Consider the following 27,331-nt stretch of genomic DNA (forward strand, 5'->3'; position numbering starts at 1 on the left):
GAGAGGGGAATGTGCAACGAGACCTGGGTGTCCTTGTACACCAGTCGCTGAAGGTAAGCATGCAGGTGCAGCAGGCGGTAAAGAAGGCAAATGGTATGTTGGCCTTCATAGCCAGAGGATTTGAGTACAGGAACAAGGATGTCTCGTTGCAATTGTACAGGGCCTTGGTGAGACCACACCTGGAATATTGTGTGCAGTTTTGGTGTCCTTATCTGAGGAAGGATGTTCTTGCTATAGAGGGAGTGCAGTGAAGGTTTACCCGACTGATTACTGGGATGGCAGGACTAACATATGAGGAGAGATTGAGTCGGTTAGGATTATATTCGCTGGAGTTCAGAAGAATGAGGGGGGATCTCATAGAAATTTATAAAATTCTAGCAGGACTAGACAGGGTAGATGCAGGAAGGATGTTCCTGATGGTGGGGGAGTGCAGAACCAGGGGTCACAATCTGAGGATATGGGGTAGACCATTTAGGACTGAGATGAGGAGAAATTTCTTCACATAGAGAGTGGTGACCCTGTGGAATTCACTACCACAGAAAGTAGTTGAGACCAAAACATTGTATGTTTTCAAGGAGTTAGATATAGCTCTTGGGCCGAAAGGGATCAAAGGATATGGGGAGAAAGCGGGAGCAGGCTATTGAGTTGGATGATCAGCCATGATCATAATGAATGGCGGAGCAGGCTCGAAGGGCCGAATGGCCTACTCCTGCTCCTAGTTTCCATGTTCCTATGTGTGTGTGTGGATTTTACTGTGTGCTTGTGTGTATGGATGTTACTGTGTGTGTGTGAGTTTGGGTGTGTGTGTGTGGATGTTACTGTGTGTGTGTGTGTGTGTGTGTGTGTGTGTGTGGATTTTTGTTTGTGTGTGTGTGTGTTTATGTTATTGTGTGTGTGTGTGTCTGTGGATGTTACTCTGTGTGTGTCATTGTGTGTGTGTGTGTGTGATTGCGAGTGTGTAGATGTTACTGTGTGCTTGTGTGTGTGATGTTACTGTCTGTGTGTGTGTGTGTGTGCCTGGGTGTTACTATGTCTGTGTGTGCGCTTGTGGATGTTACTGTATGTATGTGTGTCTGTGTGTGTGTGTGTGTGTGTGTATGTGGATGTTAGTGTGTGTGTGTGTGTGTGTAGTTGTTACTGTGTGTGTGTGTTTGTGTGGATGTTACTGTGTGTTTGTGAGGGTGTGTGGATGTCACTGTGTGTGTGTGCGTGTCCGTGTTTGTGTGTGTGTGTATTTGTGGATGCTACTGTGCATGTGTGTGTTTGTGTGTGTCTGTATGTGTATTTGTGGATGTCACTGTGTGTGTGTGCGTGTGTGTTTGCATGTGTGTTTTTGTGGATGTTACTGTGTGTGTTTGTGTGTGTATGTGTATTTGTGGATGCTACTGTGGGCGTGTGTGTGTGTCTATGTGTCTATGTATTTGTGGATGTGACTCTAGGTATGTGTATGTGTATATTTGTGGATGTTACTGTGGGTGTGTGTGTGTCTGTGTATTTGTGGATGTGACTGTGAGGGGGGGTGTGTGTTTGTGGATGTTACTGTATGTGTGTGTGTATGGATATGTGTGTGTGTATGTGGATGTTACAGTGTGTGTGTGTGTGTACATGTTACTATGTCTGTGTGTGCGTTTGTGTGGATGCTACTGTATGCTTGTGAGGGTGTGTGGATGTCACGGTGTGTGTGTTTGTGCGTGTGTGTATTTGTGGATGCTACTGTACGTGTTTGTGTGTGTCTATATGCATATTTGTGGATGCCACTGTGTGTGCGTGTGTGTGTGTTTGTGTGTGTATATTTCTGGATGTTACTGTGGGGGGGGTGTGTGTGTTTGTGGATGTTACTGTTGGTGAGTGTGTTTGGGTGTGTCTGTTTATTTGTCGATGTTACTGTGGGTGTGTGTCTGTGTATTTGTGGATGTTATTGTGGGTGTGGGTGTGTGTCTATGTATTTATGGATGTTACTGTGGGTGTGTGTGTGCGTGTGGATGTTACTGTTGGTGTGTGTCTGTAGTATTTGTGGATGTTACTGTGGGTGTGTGTGTCTGTGTCCGTGTATTTGTTAATGTTACTGTGGGTGTATGTGTGTGTCTGTGTATTTGTGGATGTTACTGTGGGTGTGTGTTTGTGTATTTGTGGCTGTCACTGTGTGAGTGTGTGGGTGTTTGTGTGTATGTTACTGTGTGTGTGTGAGTGTGGCTGTTACTGTGTGAGTGTGTGGGTGTTTGTGTGTATGTTACTGTGTGTGTGTGAGTGTGGCTGTTACTGTGTGAGTGTGTGGGTGTTTGTGTGTATGTTACTGTGTGTATGAGTGTGGCTGTTACTGTGTGAGTGTGTGGGTGTTTGTGTGTATGTTACTGTGTGTGTGAGTGTGGCTGTTACTGTGTGTGTGTGGGGGTGTGTGTGTGTGGGGGTGTGCATGTGTATGTGGAGACTGATGGATCGATTATTACAAGATGGGATTCTGTGCTGTTTCCTTCAATTTAAGTTTCACTTGAAACAAGGGTGCAATGTTGAGAATGGTTTTCATTTCCAGTGTCTGAAATGCACGTGTTCCTTCAATGTTAGCAGCTATTTTTGACTCCGTTTCTGTTGCTATCTGCCTCTCTGCTCTCTTTCTGCAATGGCTCTCACTTTCCACTCCTTTTGTTCTTTTCCCAATCTCTGCTTCTCTTCACCTGGCACTCTCTTCCTCTCTTCCATTGCTCTTTTCCTCTCTCCCTTCACCTATCGCTTGTTCCTCTTTCTCTCTCTTCCTCTTTTGCTCTCTCCCTCTTTCTTACTCTCTCTGCTTCCAACTCTCTCACACTCGCTCTATGCCTCTCCTCTCTGTTTTTCAATCACTATCCGTGCTGTCTCCAATCTCTTCCTCTCTACACTCTTCCATCTTCCTCCTGATCTTTCTCACTCACTCCATTTCTCTGTCTGCCTCCTTCACTCTCCATCCCTGTCTAGCTGTCTCTCTCTCTCTCTCTCCCTTTCTGTTGCACTCTCTGTCTTTGCCCATCTCCCTCTCCCTCTATCTGCTTCTCTCTCTCAATCTCTTTTTCTCTCTCTCGCTCGCTCTTTCTGTCTCTGTCTCTATGTCTCTCTCTCTCCCCCCCCCCACTCTCTCTCTCTCTCTCACACACACCTCATCTCTTTCTCTTGCTCAGATGATGACTGGTGACTGGCTACCACCTGAGGAAGGGGATATTCGTGGCCCACCAGCCAATAATAACATTTTGGGACATGTGGTTCACCGGATCTTTGAAATCGTCCATCCCACCAAACCACCAACGCCACCCCCTGTGTTTCCTGCTTTCCCCATCAAGGCCTGCATTCTGGGCAAGCTGCTTGCAGGCAAAAGCACCTGCCTGAAATACTTAGCAGAAGGTAGGTTCAACAACAGGCTGCCTGTGGAGGGGAAGGTGTGTCTCTACACGAGATTCACAACCCTGACACACTCACGCACGCACACACACGCATGTGCACACTTACACACACACACATTCTCACACTTACACACACACACATTCTCACACTTTCACACATTCTCACAGTCACACTCACACAGTCACACTCAGTCAAACTCACATACACACACTTAAACATACACACACATGCACACACTCACACACGCTCACACAAACACTCATGCAGACACACACACTCACGCACACGCTTACAAACACACACTTACAAACACGAAAATACAAATACACACACACTTATAAACACGGCCGTACACACACACACATGCTTGCACACACACAGACACACACGTGTGTGCACACATACAAATACCCACCCACACACACAAACATGCACACACACTTACAACATGTACACTCACACACATCTCTACACACACACATCCTTATACACACACACACTCACACACTTACAAACATGCACACACACACTCACTCTTTTGGCCTCCTTACCTAAGGAAGGCTGAAAGATATGCTGGCTGAAGAGGGACATAGAGGAAGTGCAACGAAGATTGATCAGACTAATTCCTGGGATGGTGGGATTGTCCTGTGAAGAAAGTTTGAGGAGACTAAGCCTGTATTCTCTCGAGTTCAGAAGAATCAGAGGTGATCTCATTGAGACATACAAAGTTCTTACAGGACTCGACAGATACAGGAAGGATGCCTCCCCTGGCTCTGGCTCTAGGACCAGGGGACACAGTCTCAGAATAAGGGACAGGCCATTTAAGACTGAGATGAGAAGGGATTTCTTCACTCAGAGGGTGGTGACTCTTTGGAATACTTTGCCCCAGAGGCTGTGGAAGCTCTATCATTGAGCATGTTCAATTGCCCTACTCCTGTTCCTATGCTCTATGGAGTTAAGCGGAACAGAGTTCTGCCCTTGCCCTTGTTGTCATTTTCATTGTAAGACTCCATTTAGAAAACAGATTGTCTTCAACAACATGCATTAGGACATGGACAGAGGCCCCAGGCACAGCTCCAATCCTCAGCTCCCAATGGTTCCTGCATTTCCAGGCCAGGTCACCTGTTGATAAAGGGAAGTGTTATTGGTTAGTGACACCCTGCCTAGTATGAGCCTCCCCCATGTAACCCAGTCAGCTGAAGTAGACCTGCACAAGTGTCACTATTGTATACTGAACACGTCATTGAGATGTTACTAAACATTGGTTCCTTTTATGATTGTTACTGCAATGGCCTTTTCAATGTTGAAGATGTCCCACCCTGTGAGACACAGCAACTGATAATGTATGAATGGACATTTCCCTGTCTATTCATTCTGACCACAAATTGCCCAAAATGCTTTCTGATCTTTTATTTTTCAGGAATTAAAATTTTCCAATTACAAAGTAAAGGTTCAAACAAAGTTTTTAAAAATGCAGAAAAATATCACATTCCAAATATTCCGCTCAGCTGTTTATTTTTAATAATGTTTTTTTTTTTTTGCAGCCTATAATGTCTTTGTGTAAGATTTGAATTTTAATTGAAGGACCTCATTTTCTGTGTTTGACCTTGGGCAGGTGATTTTTGTCCCAAGTTCAGGAAGTCTGTCTGCTAAATTTAGAGTGTGCAAGCTGAGCATGGGCAGAGTGCATCACCTCCGAGGAGGCGGTCAGCCAGGTTAATGGGACAGTTCCCATTCATGATTCCACTCAGTGTGCTGGTGCCTGTCTCTCCTTTTCTCCCTGTTAGTTTTATGTCAGTTGTATTTGATTGTTGACATTGACATTGGCGCTTGATGTTCAATGGCATTACCATCGCTGAATCCCCCACTATCAACATCCTGGGGGTTACCATTGACCAGAAACTGAACTGGACTAGCCATATAAATACTGTGGTTACAAGAGCAGGTCAGAGGCTAGAAATCCTGCAGCGAGTAACTCACCGCCTGACTCCCCAAAGCCTGTCCACCATCTACAAGGCACAAGTCAGGAGTGTGATGGAATACTCCCCACTTGCCTGGATGATGCAGCTCCAACAACACTCAAGAAGCTTGACACTGTCCAGGACAAAGCAGCCCGCTTTAGAACCATAGAACCATAGAACACTACAGCACAGAAAACAGGCCATTCGGCCCTTCTAGTCTGTGCCGAAATATTATTCCGCTAGTCCCATTGACCTGCACCTAGTCCATAACCCTCCAGACCTCTCCCATCCATGTATCTATCTAATTTATTCTTAAAACTTAAGAGTGAGCCCACATTTACCACGTCAGATGGTAGCTCGTTCCACACTCTCACCACTCTGAGTGATGAAGTTCCCCCTAATGTTCCCCCTAAACCTTTCCCCTTTCTCCCTAAAGCCATGTCCTCTGTGTTTATTTCTCCTAATCTAAGTGGAAAGAGCCTACTCGCATTTACTCTGTCTATACCCCTCACAATTTTGTAAACTTCTATCAAATCTCCCCTCATTCTTCTACGCTCCAAGGAATAAAGTCCCAACCTGTTTAATCTTTCCCTGTAACTCAACTCCTTAAGACCCGGCAACATCCTAGTAAATCTTCTCTGCACTCTCTCAATCTTACTGATATCCTTCCTGTAGTTAGGCGACCAGAACTGCACACAATACTCCAAAGTTGGCCTCACCAATGTCTTATACAACCTCACCATAACATGCCAACTCCTATACTCAATACTTTGATTTATGCCAATCCACTCTTCCTAGATCCTTTCTCATTTCCACAAAATTGGCCTTTCTCCAATTTAGAATCTCAACTCGAGGACCAGACCTATCCTTATCCATAATTAGCTTAAAACTAATGACATTGTGGTCACTGGACCCAAAATGTTCGCCTACACATACTTCTGTCACCTGACCTGTCTGGTTCCCTAATAGGAGGTCAAGTATTGCATCCTCTCTCGTTGGTAGCTCTATATATTGATTTAGAAAACTTTCCTGAACACATTTGACAAACTCCAAGCCATCCAGCCCTTTTACAGTATGAGAGTCCCAGTCAATATGTGGAAAGTTAAAATCTCCTACTATCACAACTTTCTGTTTCTTCCATCGGTCTGCTATCTCTCTACAGATTTGCTCCTCCAATTCTCTCTGACTATTGGGCGGTCTATAATACAACCCTATTAGTGTGGTCACACCTTTCCCATTCCTCAGCTCCACCCATATGGCCTCTGTAGACGAGCCCTCCGGGCTGTCCTGCTTATGCACAGCTGTGATATTTTCCCTGACTAGTAATGCCACTCCTCCCCCTTTCATCCCTCCCCCTCTATCACGTCTGAAACAACGGAACACCGGAACATTGAGCTGCCAGTCCTGCCCCTCCTGCAACCAAGTCTCACTAATAGCAATAATGTCGTAATCCCACGTGCCAATCCACGTCTTAAGCTCATCTCCCTTTCCGACAATACTCCTTGCATTGAAATAGATGCACCTGAGAACATTTCTATCATGTACTGACCCTTGATTTCTGTCTATACATGCATTCCTCGCTTGACCTTTATCCTCCTCCATCTGCTCTAACACTCTGGTTCCCCTCCCCCTGCAAATCTAGTTTAAACGCCCCGGAGCAGCACTAGCAAACCTACCCGCAAGGATGTTAGTCCCCCTCCAGTTCAGGTGCAAACCGTCCCGTCGGAACAGGTCCCACCTTCCCTGGAACAGAGCCCAATTGTCAAGAAACATGAAGCCCTCCCTCCTGCACCATCTCCTTAGCCACGTATTTAGCTGCATTATCCTCCTATTTCTAGCCTCACTAGCACGTGGCACGGGTAGCACTCCTGAGATCGTAACCCTGGAGGTCCTGTCTTTCAACTTTGCACCTAACTCCCTAAACTCTCTTTGCAGGACCTCCTCCTCCTTCCTATCCACATCATTGGTCCCTACATGGACCACGACATCTGGCTGCTCACCCTCCCTCCTGAGAATACTGAGAACTCGATCCGAGATATCACGGACCCTGGCACCAGGGAGGCAACAGACCATCCGGGATTCTCGATCTCTCCCACAGAACCTCCTATCTGTCCCCCTAACTATCGAATCCCCTATCACTACTGCTCTCCTCTTTTCCCTCCCTCCTATCTGAGCTGAGGGTCCAGCCTCGGTGCCAGAGACGCGACCACTACAACTTGTTCCTGGTAGGTCGTCCCACCAACAGTATCCAAAATGGTATACCTATTGTTGATGGGAACGGCCACAGGGGTGCTCTGCTCTTTCTGTCTATTCCCCTTCCCTCTCCTGACATTCACCCAGCTGCTTGCATCCTGACTTTTAGGGGTGACTGTCTCCCTGAAGCTCCTGTCTATTACTGCCTCTGCCTCCCGAATGATCCGAAGTTCATCCAACTCCAGCTCCAGTTCCCTAACTCGGCTTCTCAGGAGCTGCAGCTGGATGCACCTTTTGCAGGTGTAGTCATCAGGGACAATTGTGCTGTCCCTGACTTCCCACATGCTGCATTCGGAGCACTCGACTGCCCCAACTGCTGCCTCCATTACCTACTCCTCATTTAATTAAAAGAACTTACCCGGCCCTACCCCACTGGGAGCAAGCTCGTCCTCAGCCTCTGCTCGCCAAGCCTCTCGAGCCAAAGCCTCAAAGCTCCACTCCTTCACTGGGCCACTCGCCCACTGGCCCCTCACAGGCTGGCCGCTCCTCTTCAGCTTCCCCTCTTATTTTCACTCTCCGCGCTCTTTTTCAACTGACCTGCCTTCAAGATCTGTGCTCTTTTTTCAAATGACACCCCCCCACGCTCTCCGCGCTCTTTTTCAAATGTTGAGTGCAAGACTCCTTCTCCTCGATTCCCTCCTGAGTCGTGGTGACTGCGCTGACTTCTCCCAGAATGCTTCAGTCACTTCTTACCAGCGCCCTCTGTTGATGTGAGTCGATTTGATTTTGATCTGCTTTCTGTGGATCTATTTGGGCTGTATGACTATAGAGATACGAGTTGTTTTTGTGCCCAGTATATGTCAGCAGGACCCGGTAGAGACTTCAGTTAACAACATGTTTCCTGTTTCTCACTCAGCACTGCATATCCGAGTCCTTGTGCCAGACATGCTGGTTCAAGAAGCTGTGCAAGCCTTCGAGGAGGGTGAAACCTTGGATCCTGATCAGACCCTGGAAGACAGAACAGAATCTGTAAAGGAAGATCAGGTTGTGTTAATCATCAGGGCGGGAGTTCCAGATCCCATCCTCTGCATTATCCCCACTCACAAAGATAATATACGAGCATATGAACAAGGAGTAGTAGGCCATTCAGTCCCTTGAGCCTGCTCCGTCATTTAATAAGATCATGGCTGATCTGCTTGTAACCTGAAACCTGCATCGCACCTACCGCTGATAACCAATCATCCCCTTGCTTACCAAGAATCTATGCACCTCTTCCTTAAAAATATTCAGACTCTGCTTCCACCGCCTTTTCAGGGAGAGAGTTCCAAAGAGTCACGACCCTCAGAAAAAAATTTCATCTCATCTCTTTTTTAAATGGGAGACCCCTTATTTTTAAACAGTGACCCCTAGTTCTACAGTGTTCACTATCATCCCACCCCGTGTTCACCCCCCCCTTCAATGTTCAGTATCCCCCTCAACCAGTGGTTGGGATTTGATGGGATTTGAACCCACGTCCCCAGAGTATCAGCCTCTGGATTCCCCATGCTCTGACATTCCCACTGTCTCCCTCAAGCACAGTAGACTCGTCCAAACCATTCCTGGGTCAAGAAGCCTGAGGCATTCGAAATGAATTCAGCTTCATCCATGAGCAGTCTGTATCCCGAAGGGGCAAGAGCTGTCCTTTTCCTACAAAACAATCATCTTCAACAATCCCTAGGACTTATTGTCACCTCCCAAATCCATTCCCATCTCCCTGGAATTCATGTTTGAATCCCTCCAATCAGGTTTCCATCCCTGTTACAGCAATGAAACGGCTTTTGTCAAAGTTACAAGTGACATCCTGCGTGCCTGTGATGAAAGGAAACTTTCCCTCCTCGTCCTTCCCGATCTGCCTACAACCTTTGACCCGGTTGACCACACCATCCTCCTCGATACTCTCTCTACTGTTATCCAGCTGGGAGGGACTGCTCTCCCCTGCTTCCATTCTTATCTATCTAATCATAGTCAGAGAATCACCTGCAATGTCTTCTCTGCCTGATCCCATCTCCTTATGCCCTTCTCCCCATTCCATCCATTCTCCATTCCATCTAATCTCCTTCAACCCATAACCTCCCGCCATCCTCTTCTCCGTTCACTCTCCCTCCCCAGCCTCCTATCTCCACCCCTTCTCTCTGTTAGTTACAGAATGTGTCTGTTAAAGAAGTCTTCATAATCTCCTGTATGTTAACAGTAAGTCTTTATTAACTACTTGTAACTATAACTTGTAACTATATACATGCATATATACAATGTGGTTTACTCTTAAATGCCCTCTCAACAAGGGTAATTAGGGGATGGGCAATAAGTTAGTTAGCTCAGTTGGCTGGACGGCTGGTTTGTGATGCAGAGTGACACCAACATTGCAGACTCAAGTCCGGTACCAGCTGGGGTCATCCATGAAGGCCCTGCCTTCTTAACCTCATCCCTCGCCTGAGGTGCGGTGACCCTCAGGTTAAACTCACTGCCAGTTGCTAAACTCACAGCCTATGGTCCTCTGGGACTATGGTGACTTTCATTTCATTAACACTGAAAATACCAGACCGTTATACTACACCTCCCTCCCCAAGTCTTTACCCTATGGATGCAGAGGTAACTCATGAAACCATTGTCGATTGTCATAAAAACCCATCTGGTTCACTAATGTCCTTCAGGGAAGGAAATCTGCCATCCTCACCTGGTTTGACCTACATGTGACTCCAGACCCACAGCAAAGTGGTTGACTGTAAAAATGCCCTCTGAAATGGCCTAGCAAGTCACTCAGTTCTCAAGGGAAATTAGGGATGGGCAATAAATACTGGCCCAGCCAGTGATGCACACATCCCATGAACAAATTTTAAAAATGTTCACTTCAAGCCTTACGTTGTTATTAGTCTTATTGTTACAACCTTAATGCTATTCCAACATTATTGCTATTACAGTATTAACATTAACAACATTCTCACTGCCCCATCTCCCCCTTCAAGTCCTTGAAATTAGAGGTTCAGGCAGCCTGGAGGCCTTATAACCCTTCCACATCTCGTTCGCTGTTCTGCCGGGAGAATGTCAAGCTCTGTTGGCCTGGCTCTTGCTGTTGGCTTGAAGTTTGGACTGGCATTTGTGTCTGCTTTCCTTCTTTCCTACTATTGCTTTATGTTGACCCACATCTGGTCAGTTTGGCTGTTGCAGTGATCCATGGTTGCTGTTACTCTTGATCATTTCTTGTGGGGTGGACAAAGATGGTATTTATCTCATTGGTGCTATTTTTTCCCCTTCCTTCTCCATGTGGGCCATCTCGATGCCCTCTGAAGCTGAGGAAGAGTGTTCCATGGCGAGAAGGTTTAGTAGTACGCTCACCTCTGCTTTTTCTTGTCAATGGTGATAGACTGTTACCCAGTTCCAGCATCCCTTGTGGTTGTGGCGTACTGGCTGGGAGTTACAGTGGGCAGAATATTACCCTCGGCGTGCGGGCGTGCGTCTGACACGCCCGAGCTAAAAATGCTGCGTGATGATGTTGGGCGTGCGTCCTGACGTCATTGCGCAGTCTGGCGATATTTCGTTCAGCGGGTGAGCGCTGGAGTTGGCTGTGCGCCTGCTGATAGTTCAAAGGCCTGTTGTGGCCATTAGCAATCGAATTAAATTCTAATCTACGCTGCCCGTCCAGCCTAACGGTTGGCGGGCAGGCGAAAAGGCCAAACGGCCTTTACATTTTTTTGGAAACCTCATCCTCGGGCGGGATGCGATTTCTTAAAGCAAATAAACATTAAATAAAAACTTTATTTTTGAATTAAAAACATGTCCCAGCTCATGTGACAGAGTCAGATGATGGGACGTGTTTTTTAAAATTTTTATTCTCTTCATGATTTTTTACACAGCGCTTCAGTCTCGCTGAAGCAGCTCTCCGTGCCTCAGGGAAATCGAAGCACTCTTTCTCACGTATGCGCGAACTGTGCACTAGGCCTGGCCCTCCCTCCGACTACCCCACCCTCAGCATGCAGGGCTGCCCAGACATCGCGGTGCAGAGCCGATCGCAGGCAGCAGTCAGCTTCCCAATCGCCCCCCTCCTCCCCCACCCGCCCCCATCGAGCACTAGCCAAGGGCAAAATCCCGCCCAGTGTGTGCACAGTGACTGCTGTGTCAACCAGCTGGACCATTGTTGTATTTGGAAATAGAGGCTCCTCAGACGGTTGACCCTTCTCTGGTGCCGCTTCCACTGGAGGTGTCATGGTAATCTCGTGGGCGGTAGGGTGGTCTGACAATTGGGGTCTTTCTGGGATCTGGAAAGATAATGAACACAACTGCTCCACAAAGACAGAAGAGAGATCGAAGGTGAAATCAGAGTCTGAATATTCTTTAGGGTTTGAACACGCAGGACCGTGCTGTTCTGGCTGGCTAACGGCAGTGATAGTCTTTACATCCACTGCCATCTGGAGGAGGTCCAGGGCAATGCAGGCATCCCTGCTCAGGAGAAAGAGAGGCCAATTATGGACGAGGAGACATATAAAGGTGCTAGAAAAAGTAGCAAGCCTGAGGATTGGGAGCAGTTTAGAATTCAGCAAAGGAGGACCAAGAGATTGATTAAGAGGGGAAAAATAGCGTCCTGAGTATAAACTTGCAAGGAACATTAAAGCGAACTGTAAAAGCTTCTACAAGTATGTAAAAAGAAAAAGAGTACAGTCTGAAACAGGAGAATTTATAGTAGAAAACAAGAAAATAGCAGAGCAATTAAACAACTACTTTAGTCTGTCTTCACGGAGGAAGAAACAAATAGCTTCCCATAAATACTGGGAACCAAGAGTTTAGTGAGAAGGAGGAATTGAAGGAAGTTAGTATTACTAAAACAATAGTGCTGGAGAAATTAATGGGACTGAAAGCCAATAAATCCCTGGGCCTGATAATCGATATCCCAGGGAACTAAAGGTGGTGGTCGTGGAAATAGTGGGTGCGTTGGTTGTCATCTTCCAAAACGCTGTAGATTCTGGAACAGTCCCAGCAGATTGGAGGGTGGAAAATGTAACCCCACTATTTAAAAAAGGAGGGAGCGGGGAAACAGCGAATTACAGACCGGTTAGCTTAAATTCAGTAGTAGGGAAAATACTAGAGTTTATTATAAAGGATGTGATAACAGGGCACTTAGAAAATATCAACGAGATTAGACAAAGTCAACATGGGTTTATGTGGTGTGCTGGCTGGGAGTTACAGTGGGCAGAATATTACCCTCGGCGTGTGGGCGTGCGTCTGACACGCCCGAGCTAAAAATGCTGCGTGATGATGTTGGGCGTGCGTCCTGACGTCATTGCGCAGTCTGGCGATATTTCGTTCAGCGGGTGAGCGCAGGAGTCGGCTGCATGCTGAGGGTGGGGTAGTCGGAGGGAGGGCCGGGCCTAGTGCACAGTTCGCGCATACGTGAGAAAGAGTGCTTCGATTTCCCTGAGGCACGGAGAGCTGCTTCAGCGAGACTGAAGCGCTGTGTAAAAAATAATGAAGAGAATAAAAATTTTAAAAAACACGTCCCATCATCTGACTCTGTCACATGAGCTGGGACATGTTTTTAATTCAAAAATAAAGTTTTTATTTAATGTTTATTTGCTTTAAGAAATCGCATCCCGCCCGTGGATGAGGTTTCCAAAAAAATGTAAAGGCCGTTTGGCCTTTTCGCCTGCCCGCCAACCGTTAGGCTGGACGGGCAGCGTAGATTAGAATTTAATTCGATTGCTAATGGCCACAACAGGCCTTTGAACTATTCCTTTGACAAACCCACTGGAGTTTTTTGAGGATGTAACTAGCAGAATAGATAAGGGAGAACTAGTGGATGTGGTGTATTTGGATTTTCAGAAAGCTTTTGATAAAGTTCCACATAAGAGGTTAGTGTGTAAAATTAAAGCACATGGGATCGGGGGTAATATATTGGCATGGATTGAGAATTGGTTAGCAGACAGGAAACAGAGTGGGAATAAATGGGTCTTTTTCGGAATGGCAGGCTGTGACTAGTGGGGTACCCTCAGGGATCAGTGCTTGGGTCCCAGCTATTCACAATATATATCAATGATTTGGATGAGGGAACCAAATGTAATATTTCCAAGTTTGCTGATGACACAAAACTTTGTGGGAATGTGAGCGGTGAGGAGGATGTTAAGAGGCTTCAAGGTGATTTAGACAAGTTGAGTGAGTGGGCAAATACATGGCAGATTCTGTATAATGTGGATAAGTGTGAAGTTATTCACTTTGGTAGGAAAAACAAAATGGCAGAGAATTATTTAAATGGTGATAGATTGGGAAATGTTGATGTACAAAGGGATCTGGGTGTCCTTGTACACCAATCACTGAAAGCAAGCATGCAGGTGCAGCAAGCAGTTAAGAAGGCAAATGGTATGTTGGCCTTCATTGCGAGAGGACTTGAGTACAGGAGCAAGGATGCCTTACTGCAGCTGTACAGGGCCTTGGTGAGATCACACCTGGAGTATTGTGTGCAGTTTTGGTCTCCTTACCTAAGAAAGAATATACTTGCCATAGAGAGAGTGCAGCGAAGGTTCACCAGACTGATTCCTGGGATGGCAGGATTGTTGTATGAGGAGCGATTGGGCCGACTAGGCCTGTGTTCACTGGAGTTTAGAAGAATGAGAGGGGATCTCATTAAAACATATAAAATTCTGACAGGGCTGGACAGACTGGATGCAGGGATGATATTTCCTCTTGGTGGTGGGTTTAGAACAAGGGGTCACAATCTCAGGATATGGGGTAGATCATTTAGGACTGAGATGAAGAGGAACTTCTTCACCCAGAGGGTGGTGGACCTGTGAAATTCTCTACCACAGAGGGCTGTGGAGGCCAAGTCACTGAATATATTTAAGAAGGAAATAGATAGATTTCTGGACTCTAAAGGTGTCGAGGGGTATGGGGAGAGAGCGGGAGTACGGCGTTGAGATAGAGGATCAACCATGATCGTACTGAATGGTGGAGCAGGCTCGAAGGGCCGAATGACCTACTCCTGCTCCTATTTCCTATGTTTCTATGTACATCAGTTTGGAGATCTGTTTGCTACCGTACCTCAGTGGTTCCAGGATCATTCAGATAGCCACGAGTTGGACTTCCTCTGCCCTGTAAAGTCGGGTGTCCGTTGTTTGAAGCCAGAGGCCTTTGAACCACGCATCCTTGTCTGACAGAACTGCCACGCTGGCTCCTGAATCTAATTTAACATTTGTTAGGTGACTATTTACCAGAATGTCAGTATTCCAGAATGAGGAATTGCATTCTTTCACCTTGCTCAAGAAGCATGGCTGTGTGTCTTCAGTCTCAACCTCGTGGATGACGCTAGGGCTCTCTGCGTGGGTGTTGTGGTACAGCGGATTGTAAATGCCGAGCTGTTCAAATCCCAGAGGGAAACTTGAAACAGCTGCCACAACTGTTTTTGCAATTTGTATTTTATTTCGAAATGTGTGCCTTGAATCCAATAGCAATGAATCCACCGAGACTTTGAGGTTTTTTACAAAGCTAAATTAAACATTTATTAACAAAAGGAAAGATTTTAAGCACATACGTAGATCTACAAATTACTACTATAATAACTCCTAGCTCCCCTAATTAATCTGGCTCCCAGTTACACCTCCGTTAAGGCAACAGTAAAACAAAATAGATTTTAACAGGCCCAGGCAACGCACACAATATCCTGGACAGGGATATTCAAAGTGAATTTTCTTAGCTTTGGTTTCTGTAGACAGCAGCTTGATACCCAGAGGCTGGAGGCTTTTCACACTTGTGTTAGATTTGAGAATGTCTTCCTCCTTACACATAACCTCATCTCCTTTATACATGTTTCTCCCTTTTCAAAGTAAATTCTATTGTTCCAATATGGCTTTGCAACTTTACTTTTCTCATAATATAAATCTTTCATTGTACTCATTTTATTAGTAAACTTTGGGAAAAATAACCACACTGTTTCGCTTAGGCTCTTTTGGCTAGGTGTAACACCTTATCATCTCTTTGAAATTCAAACTACTCTGGTTAATCTAAAAATGCAAATGCTTCTCACACCTCACATTCTAAAACTTCAACCACGTTTACATATTCAGCATTTCAAACTGAGCTTCCCTTTTGATAACTCAAAAGCTTCAGAGCAGCTGTCTTTAATTCAATTAAATCCCCCCACACACACATACACACAGAGAAACTAATCCAATCCCCTGTTAGTAAGGAGGATTTTGCAGGGTTGACAGGGCTGAGATTGCCATTGTCGTTTCCGGTGTCCCGGTCGATGCCGGGTGGTCCGTCCGGTTTCATTCCTTTTTTGTGTCTTCGTATCGGTTTGTTACAACTGATTGTCTGGCTCGGCCATTTCAGAGGGAATTTAAGAGTCAACCACATTGCTGTGGGTCTGGAGTCACATGTGGCCAGACCAGGTAAGGACGGCAGATTTCCTTCCCTAAAGGACATTAGTGAACCAGATGGGTTTTTACAACAATCGACAATGGTTTCATGGTCATCATTAGCCTTTTAATTCCAGATGCTTATTGAATTCAAATTCCACCATCTGCCACGGTGGGATTTGTACCAGGGTCCCCAGAGCATTACCCTGGGTCTCTGGATTACTAATCACTATGCCATCGCTTCCCCTACCAAAGTACACTCATCCTCCCACCCTTCTGGCTCCCTCTGTCCCCCTTCATACTTACCATTCCCTCCTACCACGCCCACCCTCAGTTTGTTCCCCAGGAGGTAGTCATTGACTCCATAGAACGGTCTCTCGCATATTCACCTGGACATCCCTCCCTTCACTTCCACCTCCCCGCGGACACCTTCCTCCCTCCAAAATCCCTCCCCAATCCAAACATCCTCCTCCCCCCAGTCACCTACCTTCCCCCCGACTCTTCGCCCCCTACGAACTCCTTCACGTTCTGCCACGATGGACTCCATTGAATGATCCCGCTGTGATTTCACGCAGGCATGAAACCGATTTCTGCCCCTCATTCCGAATTGTCTCACCGCACCTGCCATGACTAGCGATGCCAACATGACTGGACAATTCTGCCCTGAGTGGCCCACAAGTTTTACCTGAGTCTGCCTGAAAAGTACTGCAAGAGCACAAAACTAACCATTCAAACCAAATAACCTGGACACCATTTCAAGGACTCCACCTTCTATCCTTCTGCCTTAAACCATTGAATCTTTTGGCAGAATTCATCTATTTTTTTTTTTGGTGTGTGAGAGAGTTACGGTGTTTAGAAAGAGTAGTTATGATACTTTAATATCTCACACTGTATGGGCAGGGTTTGGGGTGTGGGCACGGTGGGCGCTGGGAGCAGTCAGGGAACTGCCACCCGCGATTGTCCCCCAACTGCAATTTCACACCAGCTGGCCCATTACCAGCCAGCGTGAAAGGGGCGCTGAAATACTCAGTGCTGCCAGGGTGGGGGCGGGAGGAGGACAGGCGCTGAAGTCAGCGTGGGCGCGGGGGGAGCACGGAATGAAAGCTCCCTGAAGGCAGAGAGATGCCTCAAGGAGCTGAAGAATTTAAATACAAAAAAAAAAGATTTTAAAATGCCCAAAAAAATGTCCACGCATCAGAATGAGTGACCTAAACATACAGAATGAGTGACCTAAACATACAGAATGAGTGACCTAAACATACAGAATGAGTCACCTAAACGTACAGAATGAGTCACCTAAACGTACAGAATGAGTGACCTAAACATACAGAATGAGTGACCTAAACATACAGAATGAGTCACCTAAACGTACAGAATGAGTGACCTAAACATACAGAATGAGTGACCTAAACATACAGAATGAGTGACCTAAACATACAGAATGAGTCACCTAAACATACAGAATGAGTCACCTAAACATACAGAATGAGTGACCTAAACATACAGAATGAGTCACCTAAACGTACAGAATGAGTGACCTAAACATACAGAATGAGTGACCTAAACATACAGAATGAGTGACCTAAACATACAGAATGAGTCACCTAAACATACAGAATGAGTCACCTAAACGTACAGATGTTGGAAGTTCTGAGCAAACATTTTTATCTCTTTTTTAATTAATCTCAGAAACCTCATCCAGCCTCTGAATGAGGTTTCCTCAGAAAGGCAAAGGCCGCCTGGCCGATACGCCCGCCCCGAACTGTAACGTTGGCCGGGCAACGAAAAATCCCCGCTAATTGCAACGTTAATGGCCTTAACAGGGCTTTTAATTGTCGGCGGGCGCACTGCCGACTCTCACACACGCCCTCCAACCGAAATATCGGTTCCTCATGAGAACGGGACACTCACCCAACATCATCAGGTGCTATTTCACGCTAGAGCGTGTCAGACATGCACCTGCACACCGAGCAAGACACTCTGCCCTGTGTTAAGAAGCTTTGCCTTTCTATTTGACAAGTCTGGATTTATAATAAACTAATAATGTTATTGTTTATTGAAGAAATCTGGCCATTGAATGATCATTCTGAGATTAATGGGTAAAGTACATATTTGGCCCGATAGCTAGCTGGAGAAATCATTTAAATTTCTGTTGTGATCTGTGGACTAGTGGGTCGAGAGATGACAGTGCACTCCTCCCATCTCGATCATAACAGTTATAGAAGTCTTCATAATCTTCTGTATGTTAACAGCAAGCTTATATTAACTACTTGTAACTATATACATATATACAGTGAATGATACAGGTGAGGGGCTATATCCACCTTAGGTCTCATCACGTCTCTGGCCAACAGCGCACTGACCCTAGGTCTGGGTCATGTGTCTCCTTATATCACCATGTGGGCGGTACTGTACTCAGGCCCACATTAACCCTGTAGGTACCAGACCCTTATACTACACTCTCCATTTTCTTTTCCCCTCCTCCCCTCCTCACTTACCATCTACCCTATCGTCCCCTTGTCCCTCACCTCTAACTTCCCCTTCCCCCTCTCCTACTCCCTCCCCGTTTGCTCCTCATCCCCAGACAACTCACCCACCCTCTCTTGTACCCCCTCCGCTTCCTCTTCCCTTTAACTCCACCCTCCAGTTGCTGCACAATCTGATAACTGGATGATATGTTCCAGAGACTGGACACAGTGAGCTCTATCCCTGCACCATCGGAACAGGCGAGTTTTGTTGTCCCTGAAGGCCAGGAGATTACAAGTGCTGTCCCCAGTTCGAGCAAGGAGCGGTTCAGTGTGCTGTCCAAGAATACACCCAAGGAGCCACTCATGGATCTATTCAAACAAGATGCTCAAGACAACAAAGCACTCAATAAGGCTGGTAAGTGGTGCATGTGGAGTGGGTGTGAGCTATTGTGGGAAGGCTGACAGTCACAGTTACTGTCCTGAAGGTCCCTATCCTGATGGACACTATCCTCGAGGGTCACTGTCCTGAGGGCCCCTGTTCTCACGCTCACTGTCCCTTACAGTCACTGTCCCTGACATTCACTGTCCCTTACCCTTACAGTCACTGTCCCTGACATTCACTGTCCCTTACAGTCACTGTCCCTTACAGTCACTGTCCCTGACAGTCACTGTCCCTTACAGTCACTGTCCCTTACAGTCACTGTCCCTGACATTCACTGTCCCTTACAGTCACTGTCCCTTACAGTCACTGTCCCTGACAGTCACTGTCCCTGACATTCACTGTCCCTTACAGTCACTGTCCCTTACAGTCACTGTCCCTTACAGTCACTGTCCCTGACATTCACTGTCCCTTACAGTCACTGTCCCTGACATTCACTGTCCCTTACAGTCACTGTCCCTTACAGTCACTGTCCCTGACAGTCACTGTCCCTTACAGTCACTGTCCCTTACAGTCACTGTCCCTGACATTCACTGTCCCTTACAGTCACTGTCCCTTACAGTCACTGTCCCTTACAGTCACTGTCCCTGACAGTCACTGTCCCTGACATTCACTGTCCCTTACAGTCACTGTCCCTTACAGTCACTGTCCCTTACAGTCACTGTCCTGAGAGCCCCTGTTCTGACATTTACAGTCCATAATGGTCGCTGTCTCTGAGGGTCTCTGTCCATAACGGTCACTGTCAATGACGCTCACTGTCCCTGAGGGTCACTGTCCCCAAGGGTCACCGTCCCTGAGGATCGCTGTCCCTGAGGGTCGCTGTCCCTGAGGGTCACTGTCTATAATGGTCACTGTCCCTGAGGGTCACTGTCCCTGAGTATCACTGTCCCTGAGAGTCACCGTCCCTGAGGGTCACTGTCTATAATGGTCACTGTCCCTGAGGGTCACTGTCTATAATGGTCACTGTCCCTGAGGGTCGCTGTCCCTGAGGGTCACTGTCCCTGAGGATCACTGTCTATAATGGTCACTGTCCCTGAGGGTCACTGTCTATAATGGTCACTGTCCCTGAGGGTCGCTGTCCCTGAGGGTCGCTGACCCTGAGGGTCACTGTCCCTACAATCCTGCTGTCATCGTCATTGTCACTCCCATTCTGTGTGAGTGTGAATGCTGCCAGTTGAAGTTGGTGTTTGGCTTCGTGAATGTACAGAGAGCTGAACAGTTTTATATGTTAATCTCTCAGAGCCCTCGCCACAGGACGAGATACTGGAAGTGACAGGCTCACAGACATCCATTGCCAGCAAGACAGAGACTCCGGTGAGTGTCTTTACTAGTAGCTCGCAGTGCAGCATTTCTATAATCTAATCACACTGACACCTTCACTCTCTGGAGGGTCCCTTCCTCCCAACTGTGGAGCCTGGTGTTGTTCACTGGATGCTTGGCCAAGGAGGCAGCAGAACAATCGAACCGTGGACTGTCAGGTTGTATCAGCGTGTGTGTGGGACCCGTACCCCAGTGAGAGTCAGTGAGTGTGGGACCCGTACCCCAGTGAGAGTCAGTGTGTGTGGGACCCATACCCCAGTGAGAGTCAGTGTGTGTGGGACCCGTACCCCAGTGAGAGTCAGTGTGTGTGGAACTGTACCCCAGTGAGAGTCAGTGTGTGTGGGACCCATACCCCAGTGAGAGACAGTGTGTGTGGGACCCGTACCCCAGTGAGAGTCAGTGTGTGTGGAACTGTACCCCAGTGAGAGTCAGTGTGTGTGGAACTGTACCCCAGTGAGAGTCAGTGTGTGTGGGACCCGTACCCCAGTGAGAGTCAGTGTGTGTGCGACCCGTACCCCAGTGAGAGTCAGTGTGTGTGGGACCCGTACCCCAGTGAGAGTCAGTGTGTGTGGGACCCGTACACCAGTGAGAGTCAGTATGTGTGAGACCCGTACCCCAGTGAGAGTCAGTGTGTGTGAGACCCGTATCCCAGTGAGAGTCAGTATGTGTGGGACCCGTACCCCAGTGAGAGACAGTGTGTGTGGGACCCGTACCCCAGTGAGAGTCAGTGTGTGTGGGACCCGTACCCCAGTGAGAGACAGTGTGTGTGGGACCCGTACCCCAGTGAGAGTCAGTGTGTGTGGGACCCATACCCCAGTGAGAGTCAGTGTGTGTGGGACCCGTACCCCAGTGAGAGTCAGTGTGTGTGGGACCCGTACCCCAGTGAGAGTCAGTGTGTGTGGGACCCATACCCCAGTGAGAGTCAGTGTGTGTGGGACCCGTACCAAGTGAAAGTCAGTGTGTGTGGGACCCGTACCCCAGTGAGAGTCAGTGTGTGTGGGACCCGTACCCCAGTGAGAGTCAGTGTGTGTGGGACCCGTACCCCAGTGAGAGTCAGTGTGTGTGGGACCCGTACCCCAGTGAGAGTCAGTGTGTGTGGGACCCGTACCCCAGTGAGAGTCAGTGTGTGTAGGACCCGTACCCCAGTGAGAGTCAGTGTGTGTGGGACCCGTACCAAGTGAAAGTCAGTGTGTGTGGGACCCGTACCCCAGTGAGAGTCAGTGTGTGTGGGACCTGTACCCCAGTGAGAGTCAGTGTGTGTGGGACCCGTACCCCAGTGAGAGTCAGTGTGTGTGGGACCCAGCAAGTCAGTGATTTTAGGGACTGGGCCTGTGGTCAATGTCCTGTTTGTATTCGATTGGGTAAGCTAATTGCTGATTTCTCTTACAGTTGAGTGCCAGGGCCCAGCTAGGTGCGAGAGCTGCCAGGTTTCTGAGGAAAGGGAAGTCTGTTCCTGACGAGTTGCTGGTGGAGATTGTGGTTGAGTGTGTACGGTAAGTGTCATAATGGCAGGCTGGAGTATGATGCCTGTAGGCTTCCTGATCAATGTCTTGCGCTAATTATCAATGTCTGCTTGTAACGGGTAACTTAGTGCATCTGTAAACAGGCGATGGCCACTTCCCATTCTCTTCCTCTATTCAATGAAAGACAACACTCTGCCTCACTGCTTTCCCCAGCTGTAACTTTGTCTTTTTCTGTGCCGGGGATTTGGTGGGACTACCTGGGAGGAGGCTTTGGTAAGCCTGTCTGGCGGTGGAGCTTGGTGAGACTGCCTGGGTGTGGGTCAGTGTGACTGCTGGGGGTCTCAGTGAGAATGACTGGATGGGGTTCTATCAGCCTGCCGGGGGGTCCACATAAGTACCAAAGACTTAGGTAGAAAGAGGGATGTGGTCCTGCAGTCAGAACTTAAGGATCTAGGCTGGAAATTAGCAAGCAGGATCTCAAAATAAATAATCTCGGGATTATTCACACTGCCACACACAAGTGAGTATGAGACAAGTAGAAACAGGCAGGTAGTACAGGAGTCCCCTGAGTGCATCCCACTCTCCAACCAGTATTCAGTTCTGAACACTGATGAGAGTGATGGTTCATCTGGGGAGTGCAGCCAGAGCCGGTGTCTCAGCTGTACAGGGGGTACAAGGAAGACGGGAAGAGCGATAGTGATTCGATAGTTAGGGGAATCGATAGCTGCAGACATGAATCAGGATGGTGTGTTGCCTCCCTGGTGCCTGGGTCGAGGATGTCACTGAGCGGCTGCAGAGCACCCAGAGGGGGAGGATGAACAGTTGACAGCCGTGGCTACATCGGTGCTAACGACATAGGTAGGAAGAGGGATGTGGTCCTGCAGGCGGTATTCAGGGAGATAGGTAGAAAATTAGTAAGCAGGACCTTAAAAATAATAATCTCCAGATTACTCCCAGTGCCACGTGCCAGTGAGTCTGGAAATAGGAGGATAAAACAGATGAATGTGTGGCTGGAAAGATGGTGCAGGAGGGAGGGCTTTAGATTCCTGGGACACTGGGACTGGCTCTGGGGGAGATGGCACCTGTACAGTTGATATTAGAAAGACTGCCTGTGCTTAAAATTGATAAGTAAAGACGACTGAATAGGCTGCATGCAAGGATACTGAGGGAAGTGAATGTAGAAATTGTGGAGCCACTGGTCATAATTTTCTAATCCTCCTTAGATACAGGGGTGGTGCCAGAAGATTGGGGAATTGCAAATGTTTCACCCCTGTTGAAAAAAGCGTATAACTGCAGGCTAGTCAGTTTAACTTTGGTGGTAAGAAAGCTTTTAGAAATAATAATCCAGGACAGAATTATCAGTCACTTGGATAAGTGTGCATCAGTTAAGGAAAGCCAGCACAGATGTTTTGAGGGAAAATTGTGTTTAACTAACTTGCTGGAGTTTTTCGATGATGTAACAGAGAGAGCTGATGAGGGTAATGCAGTGAATGTGGTGTACATGGACTTTTCAAAAGGTGTTTGATAAAGTGCCACATAACAGGCTTGTCAGCAAAGTTGAAGCCCATGGAATAAAAGTGTCAGTGGCAGCATGGATATGAAGTTGGCTGAGGGACGGGAAACAGATAGTAATGATGAACAGTTAATTTTCAGACTGGAGGAGGGTTATCGTGGAGTTCCCCAGTGGTCAGTATTAGGAGCTTTTCTTTTCCTGATATTGATTAATAACCGAGACTAGGATGCGCAGGGCACAATTTCAGAATTTGCAAACAAGATCCCCTCTCTCAGGAAGGTTTAATACAGTAAATGTGTGAGCTTTCATTGACAATTGTGCAGTGACAATTCAACAGCTGCAGCTGGTTTACCTGTTCCCTCGCAGCTCTCTGCCGGCAGAATGTGGCTGGATCCTGGATGGTTTCCCAGTGACTATTAAACAGGCCAAGCTGCTGGAGAAGTGGTTCACCGGTGTCGATCCTGACAAAGCAAGCAGGAAGAGCAAGAAGTCAAAGACCAGCCTCACTATAGACCCAAGAGCTCAGAAAGATCCTCCACCTCCCCAGCCAGCGCTGGACATTGCCATCCTGCTAGATGTTTCAGACAACACTGTGCTGGCTCGCCACTCATACAGCACAGGTAAGGCAGGGGTTCCCAGGACTAATAACGCAAGCAATCATTTAGACAGCACAGGGAGAGAGAGATTGGGATAAATATACAATTGGATAAGGAATACAGAATGCACTGTTGATGAGCAGCCGCGATATCTGTTTTGAATCGAGGTTAATGATGGTACAAAAACAAAAATAGCTGGAAAAACTCAGCAGGTCTGACAGCATCTGAGGAGAGGAACACAGTTAACGTTTCGAGTCCAAATGACTCTTCAACAGAACTAAGGAAAAATAGAAATGAGGTGAAATATAAGCTGGTTGAGGGGGGTGGGACAGGTAGAGCTGGATAGAGGGCCAGTGATAGGTGGAGGCAATGAAGATTGCCAAAGATGTCATCGACAAAAGGACAAAGGGGTGTTGACGGTGGTGATATTATCTAAGGAATGTGCTAATGGGGACATTAAGGGTAGAAAGCAGGACGAGCAAGGTACAGATAGCCCTAGTGGGGGTGGGGGGGAAGGGATCAAAATGGGCTAAAAGAAAGAGATAAAACAATGGATGGAAATAAATTTAAAAATAAATTTAAAAATAATAGAAATAGGTGGGAACAGAAAAATATATTTAAAAATACGATAATGGTGTTTTATCTCTTTTCCACCAGTCAGTTCAGGCACTGAGGCTGAGAGCCAGAGAACAGGCAGCCTGCAGCAGGAGAGCAAAGGGAACTTGGCTCTTACAGAAAGCTCAAGTTCTGAAGAGGAGCAACTCCTGCCCCGGTGAGTGACCCCACAGTGACCCCTGCCCCCAGTGAGTGATCCTATCTTGACCCCTGCCCCCAGTGAGTGATCCTATCTTGACCCCTGCCCCCAGTGAGTGATCCTATCTTGACCCCTGCCCCCAGTGAGTGATCCTATCTTGACCCCTGCCCCCAGTGAGTAATCCTATCTTGACCCCTGCCCCCAGTGAGTCATCCTATCTTGACCCCTGCCCCCAGTGAGTCATCCTATCTTGACCCCTGCCCCCAGTGAGTGATCCTATCTTGACCCCTGACCCCAGTGAGTGATCCCATTGTGACTCCTAGACTGATGAGTGGTCCATTGGGACCCTTGTGCTGGTGAGTCATCCCCATGGTGACCCCTGGCACCGATTTGTGAAATCACGCTGACCCCTGGCCCTGGACAGTGACCCCACAGCAACCAATAGCCCCGCTGAGTAAACCTGTAGTGACCCCTGGCCCCGGTAAGTGACACCACGGTGAACCCTGGCTGCAATGAACGAGCCCACTGTGACCCTGGCTCTGGTGAGTGACCACATAGTGAACTATGGCCCCACTGAATGACAACATGGTAACCAATAAACCTGGTGATTTTTTTTTTCTTCATTCAAGGGATGTGGGCATTGCTGTCTAGGCCAGCATTTATTGCCCACCCCTAATTGCCCTTGAGAAGGTGGTGGTGAGCTGCCTTCTTGAACCACTGCAGTCTATGTGGTGCAGGTACACCCACAGTGCTGTTGGGGAGGGAGTTCCAGGATTTTGACCCAGCGAGAGTGAAGGAACAGCGATATATTTCCAAGTCAGGATGATGGGTGACTTGCATGGGAACTTCCAGGTGGTGATGTTCCCATCTTTCTGCCGCCCTTGTCCTTCTAGATGGTAGTGGTCATGGGTTTGGAAGGTGCTGTCTAAGGAGCCTTGGTGAGTTCATGCAATGCATCTTGTAGATGGTACACACTGCTGCTGCTGTGCGTTGGTGGTGGAGGGAGTGAATATTTGTGGATGTGGTGTCAATAAGTGGGCTGCTTTGTCCTGGAAGGTGTCAAGCTTCTTGAGTGTTGTTGGAGCTGCACTCATCCAGGCAAATGGGGAGTATTCCATCACAATCCTGACTTGTGCCTTGTGGACAGGCTTTGGGGAGTCAGGAGGTGAGCTACTCGTTGCAGGATTCCTCTTGTAGCCACAGTATTTATATGGCTAGTCCAGTTCAGTTTCTGGTCAATGGTAACCCCCAGGATGTTGATAGTGGGGGATTCAGTGATGGTAATACCATTGAATGAAGTGGTGATGGTTCGATTCTCTCTTGTTGGAGATAGTCATTTCCTGGCACTTGTGTGATGAGAATGTTACTTGCCACTTGTCAGCCCAAGTCTGGGTATTGTTCAGATCTTGCTGCATTTGGACATGGACTGCTTCAGTATCTGAGGAGTCGCGAATGGTGCTGAACATTGTGCAATCATCAGTGAACATCCCCATTTCTGACCTCATGATGGAAGGAAGGTCATTGATGAAGCAACTGAAGATGGTTGGGCCGAGGACACTACCCTGAGGAACTCCTGCAGTGATGTCCTGGAGCTGAGATGACTGACCTCCAACAACCACAACCATCTTCCTTTGTGCTAGGTATGACTCCAACCAGCGGAGGGTTTTCCCCCTGATTCCCATTGACTCCAGTTTTGCTAGGGCCCCTTGATGCCACACTTGGTCAAATACTGCCTTGATATCAAGGGCAGTCACTCTCACCTCACCTCAGGAGTTCAGCTCTTTTGTCCATGTTTGAACCAAGGCTGTAGTGAGTTCAGGAGCTGAGTGGCCCTGGCGGAACCCAAACTGGGCGTCAGTGAGCAGGTTATTGCTAAGCAAGTGCCGCTTGTTAGCACTGTTGATGACCTCTTGCATTACTTTACTGATGATGGAGAGTAGACTGATGGGGCGGTAATTGGCCGGGTTTGATTTGTGCTGCTTTTTGTGTACAGGACATACCTGGGCAATTTTCACATTGCCAGGTACATGATGTAATTGAACTGTTGTAATCCCTGGCCCAAGAGATTCAACCCATAGAGGCTCCAGCCATTGCCCTGGTGAATAAACCTCAGCCATTGTGGTCCTGGTAAGTGAATATCAAATGGCCACCCCAAACCCAGTCACTAAATGCCCACAGAACCCAGGCCCCAATGCCCACGACCGTGGTGACCCATGACCCTGGCAATTAAACCCACAGATCTGATGTATGAAGTCAGGGTCGCCTAGCCCCAGCAAGCCAGCTCCACTGTAAGGTATCGGTTGGGAAGGAGCAGAGCTGGGTTTATGATACTGCATGTAACTGAACTGAGCTCTATTGATAGGCTCACAGGTTTCCTTGACAACTGGCCCAAGCTGGAGAAGTGGTTCGAGGTGCAGCAGAAGATTCTGGTGAAGGTGAATGGGGAGCTGGAACAGGGCGAACTGTTGGAAAAACTCGAGCTGATCCTGGTTGAAGCCTTGTACAATAAACAGTGTAAAGGTAAGAGGAATGCTGATCTGTTGACACTGCTTCCTCATATCCACAGCAATGGCCAGCAGATAGAAAGGATCATAGGAACAAGAGGAGGCAGTGAGGATACAGGAGGAGGCAGTGCAGATACACGAGGAGGCAGTGAGGATACAGTAGGAGGCAGTGAGGATACAGTAGGAGGCAGTGAGGGTATAGGAGGCGGCCGTGCAGATACAGTAGGAGGGAGTGCAGATATAGGAGGAGCCAGTGAGCGTAGAAGAGGAGGAGGCAGTGAGGATACAGGAGGAGGCAGTGAACATACAGAAGGAGGCAGTGCAGATACACGAGGAGGCAGGGCGGATACACGAGGAGGAGGCAGTGAGGTCA

At 47.7% G+C, this 27,331-nt stretch overlaps 1 protein-coding gene across 1 annotated transcript in view; it reads left to right on the forward strand.

Annotated features, from left to right (window-relative positions):
- Positions 1-27,331, forward strand: part of spef2 (sperm flagellar 2) — a 314,152-nt gene that overhangs the window by 103,985 nt on the left and 182,836 nt on the right. The window contains exons 11-18 of the mRNA XM_078557229.1: positions 3,150-3,369; positions 8,440-8,567; positions 18,586-18,784; positions 20,049-20,122; positions 21,518-21,621; positions 23,471-23,724; positions 24,358-24,472; positions 26,817-26,974. Coding sequence (XP_078413355.1) covers positions 3,150-3,369; positions 8,440-8,567; positions 18,586-18,784; positions 20,049-20,122; positions 21,518-21,621; positions 23,471-23,724; positions 24,358-24,472; positions 26,817-26,974 — 1,252 coding nt within the window. The remainder of the gene's footprint in view (positions 1-3,149; positions 3,370-8,439; positions 8,568-18,585; positions 18,785-20,048; positions 20,123-21,517; positions 21,622-23,470; positions 23,725-24,357; positions 24,473-26,816; positions 26,975-27,331) is intronic.

Source organism: Cetorhinus maximus, chromosome 2, assembly GCF_964194155.1.
Source record: "Cetorhinus maximus chromosome 2, sCetMax3.hap1.1, whole genome shotgun sequence".
Classification (NCBI taxonomy): Eukaryota; Metazoa; Chordata; class Chondrichthyes; order Lamniformes; family Cetorhinidae; genus Cetorhinus; species Cetorhinus maximus.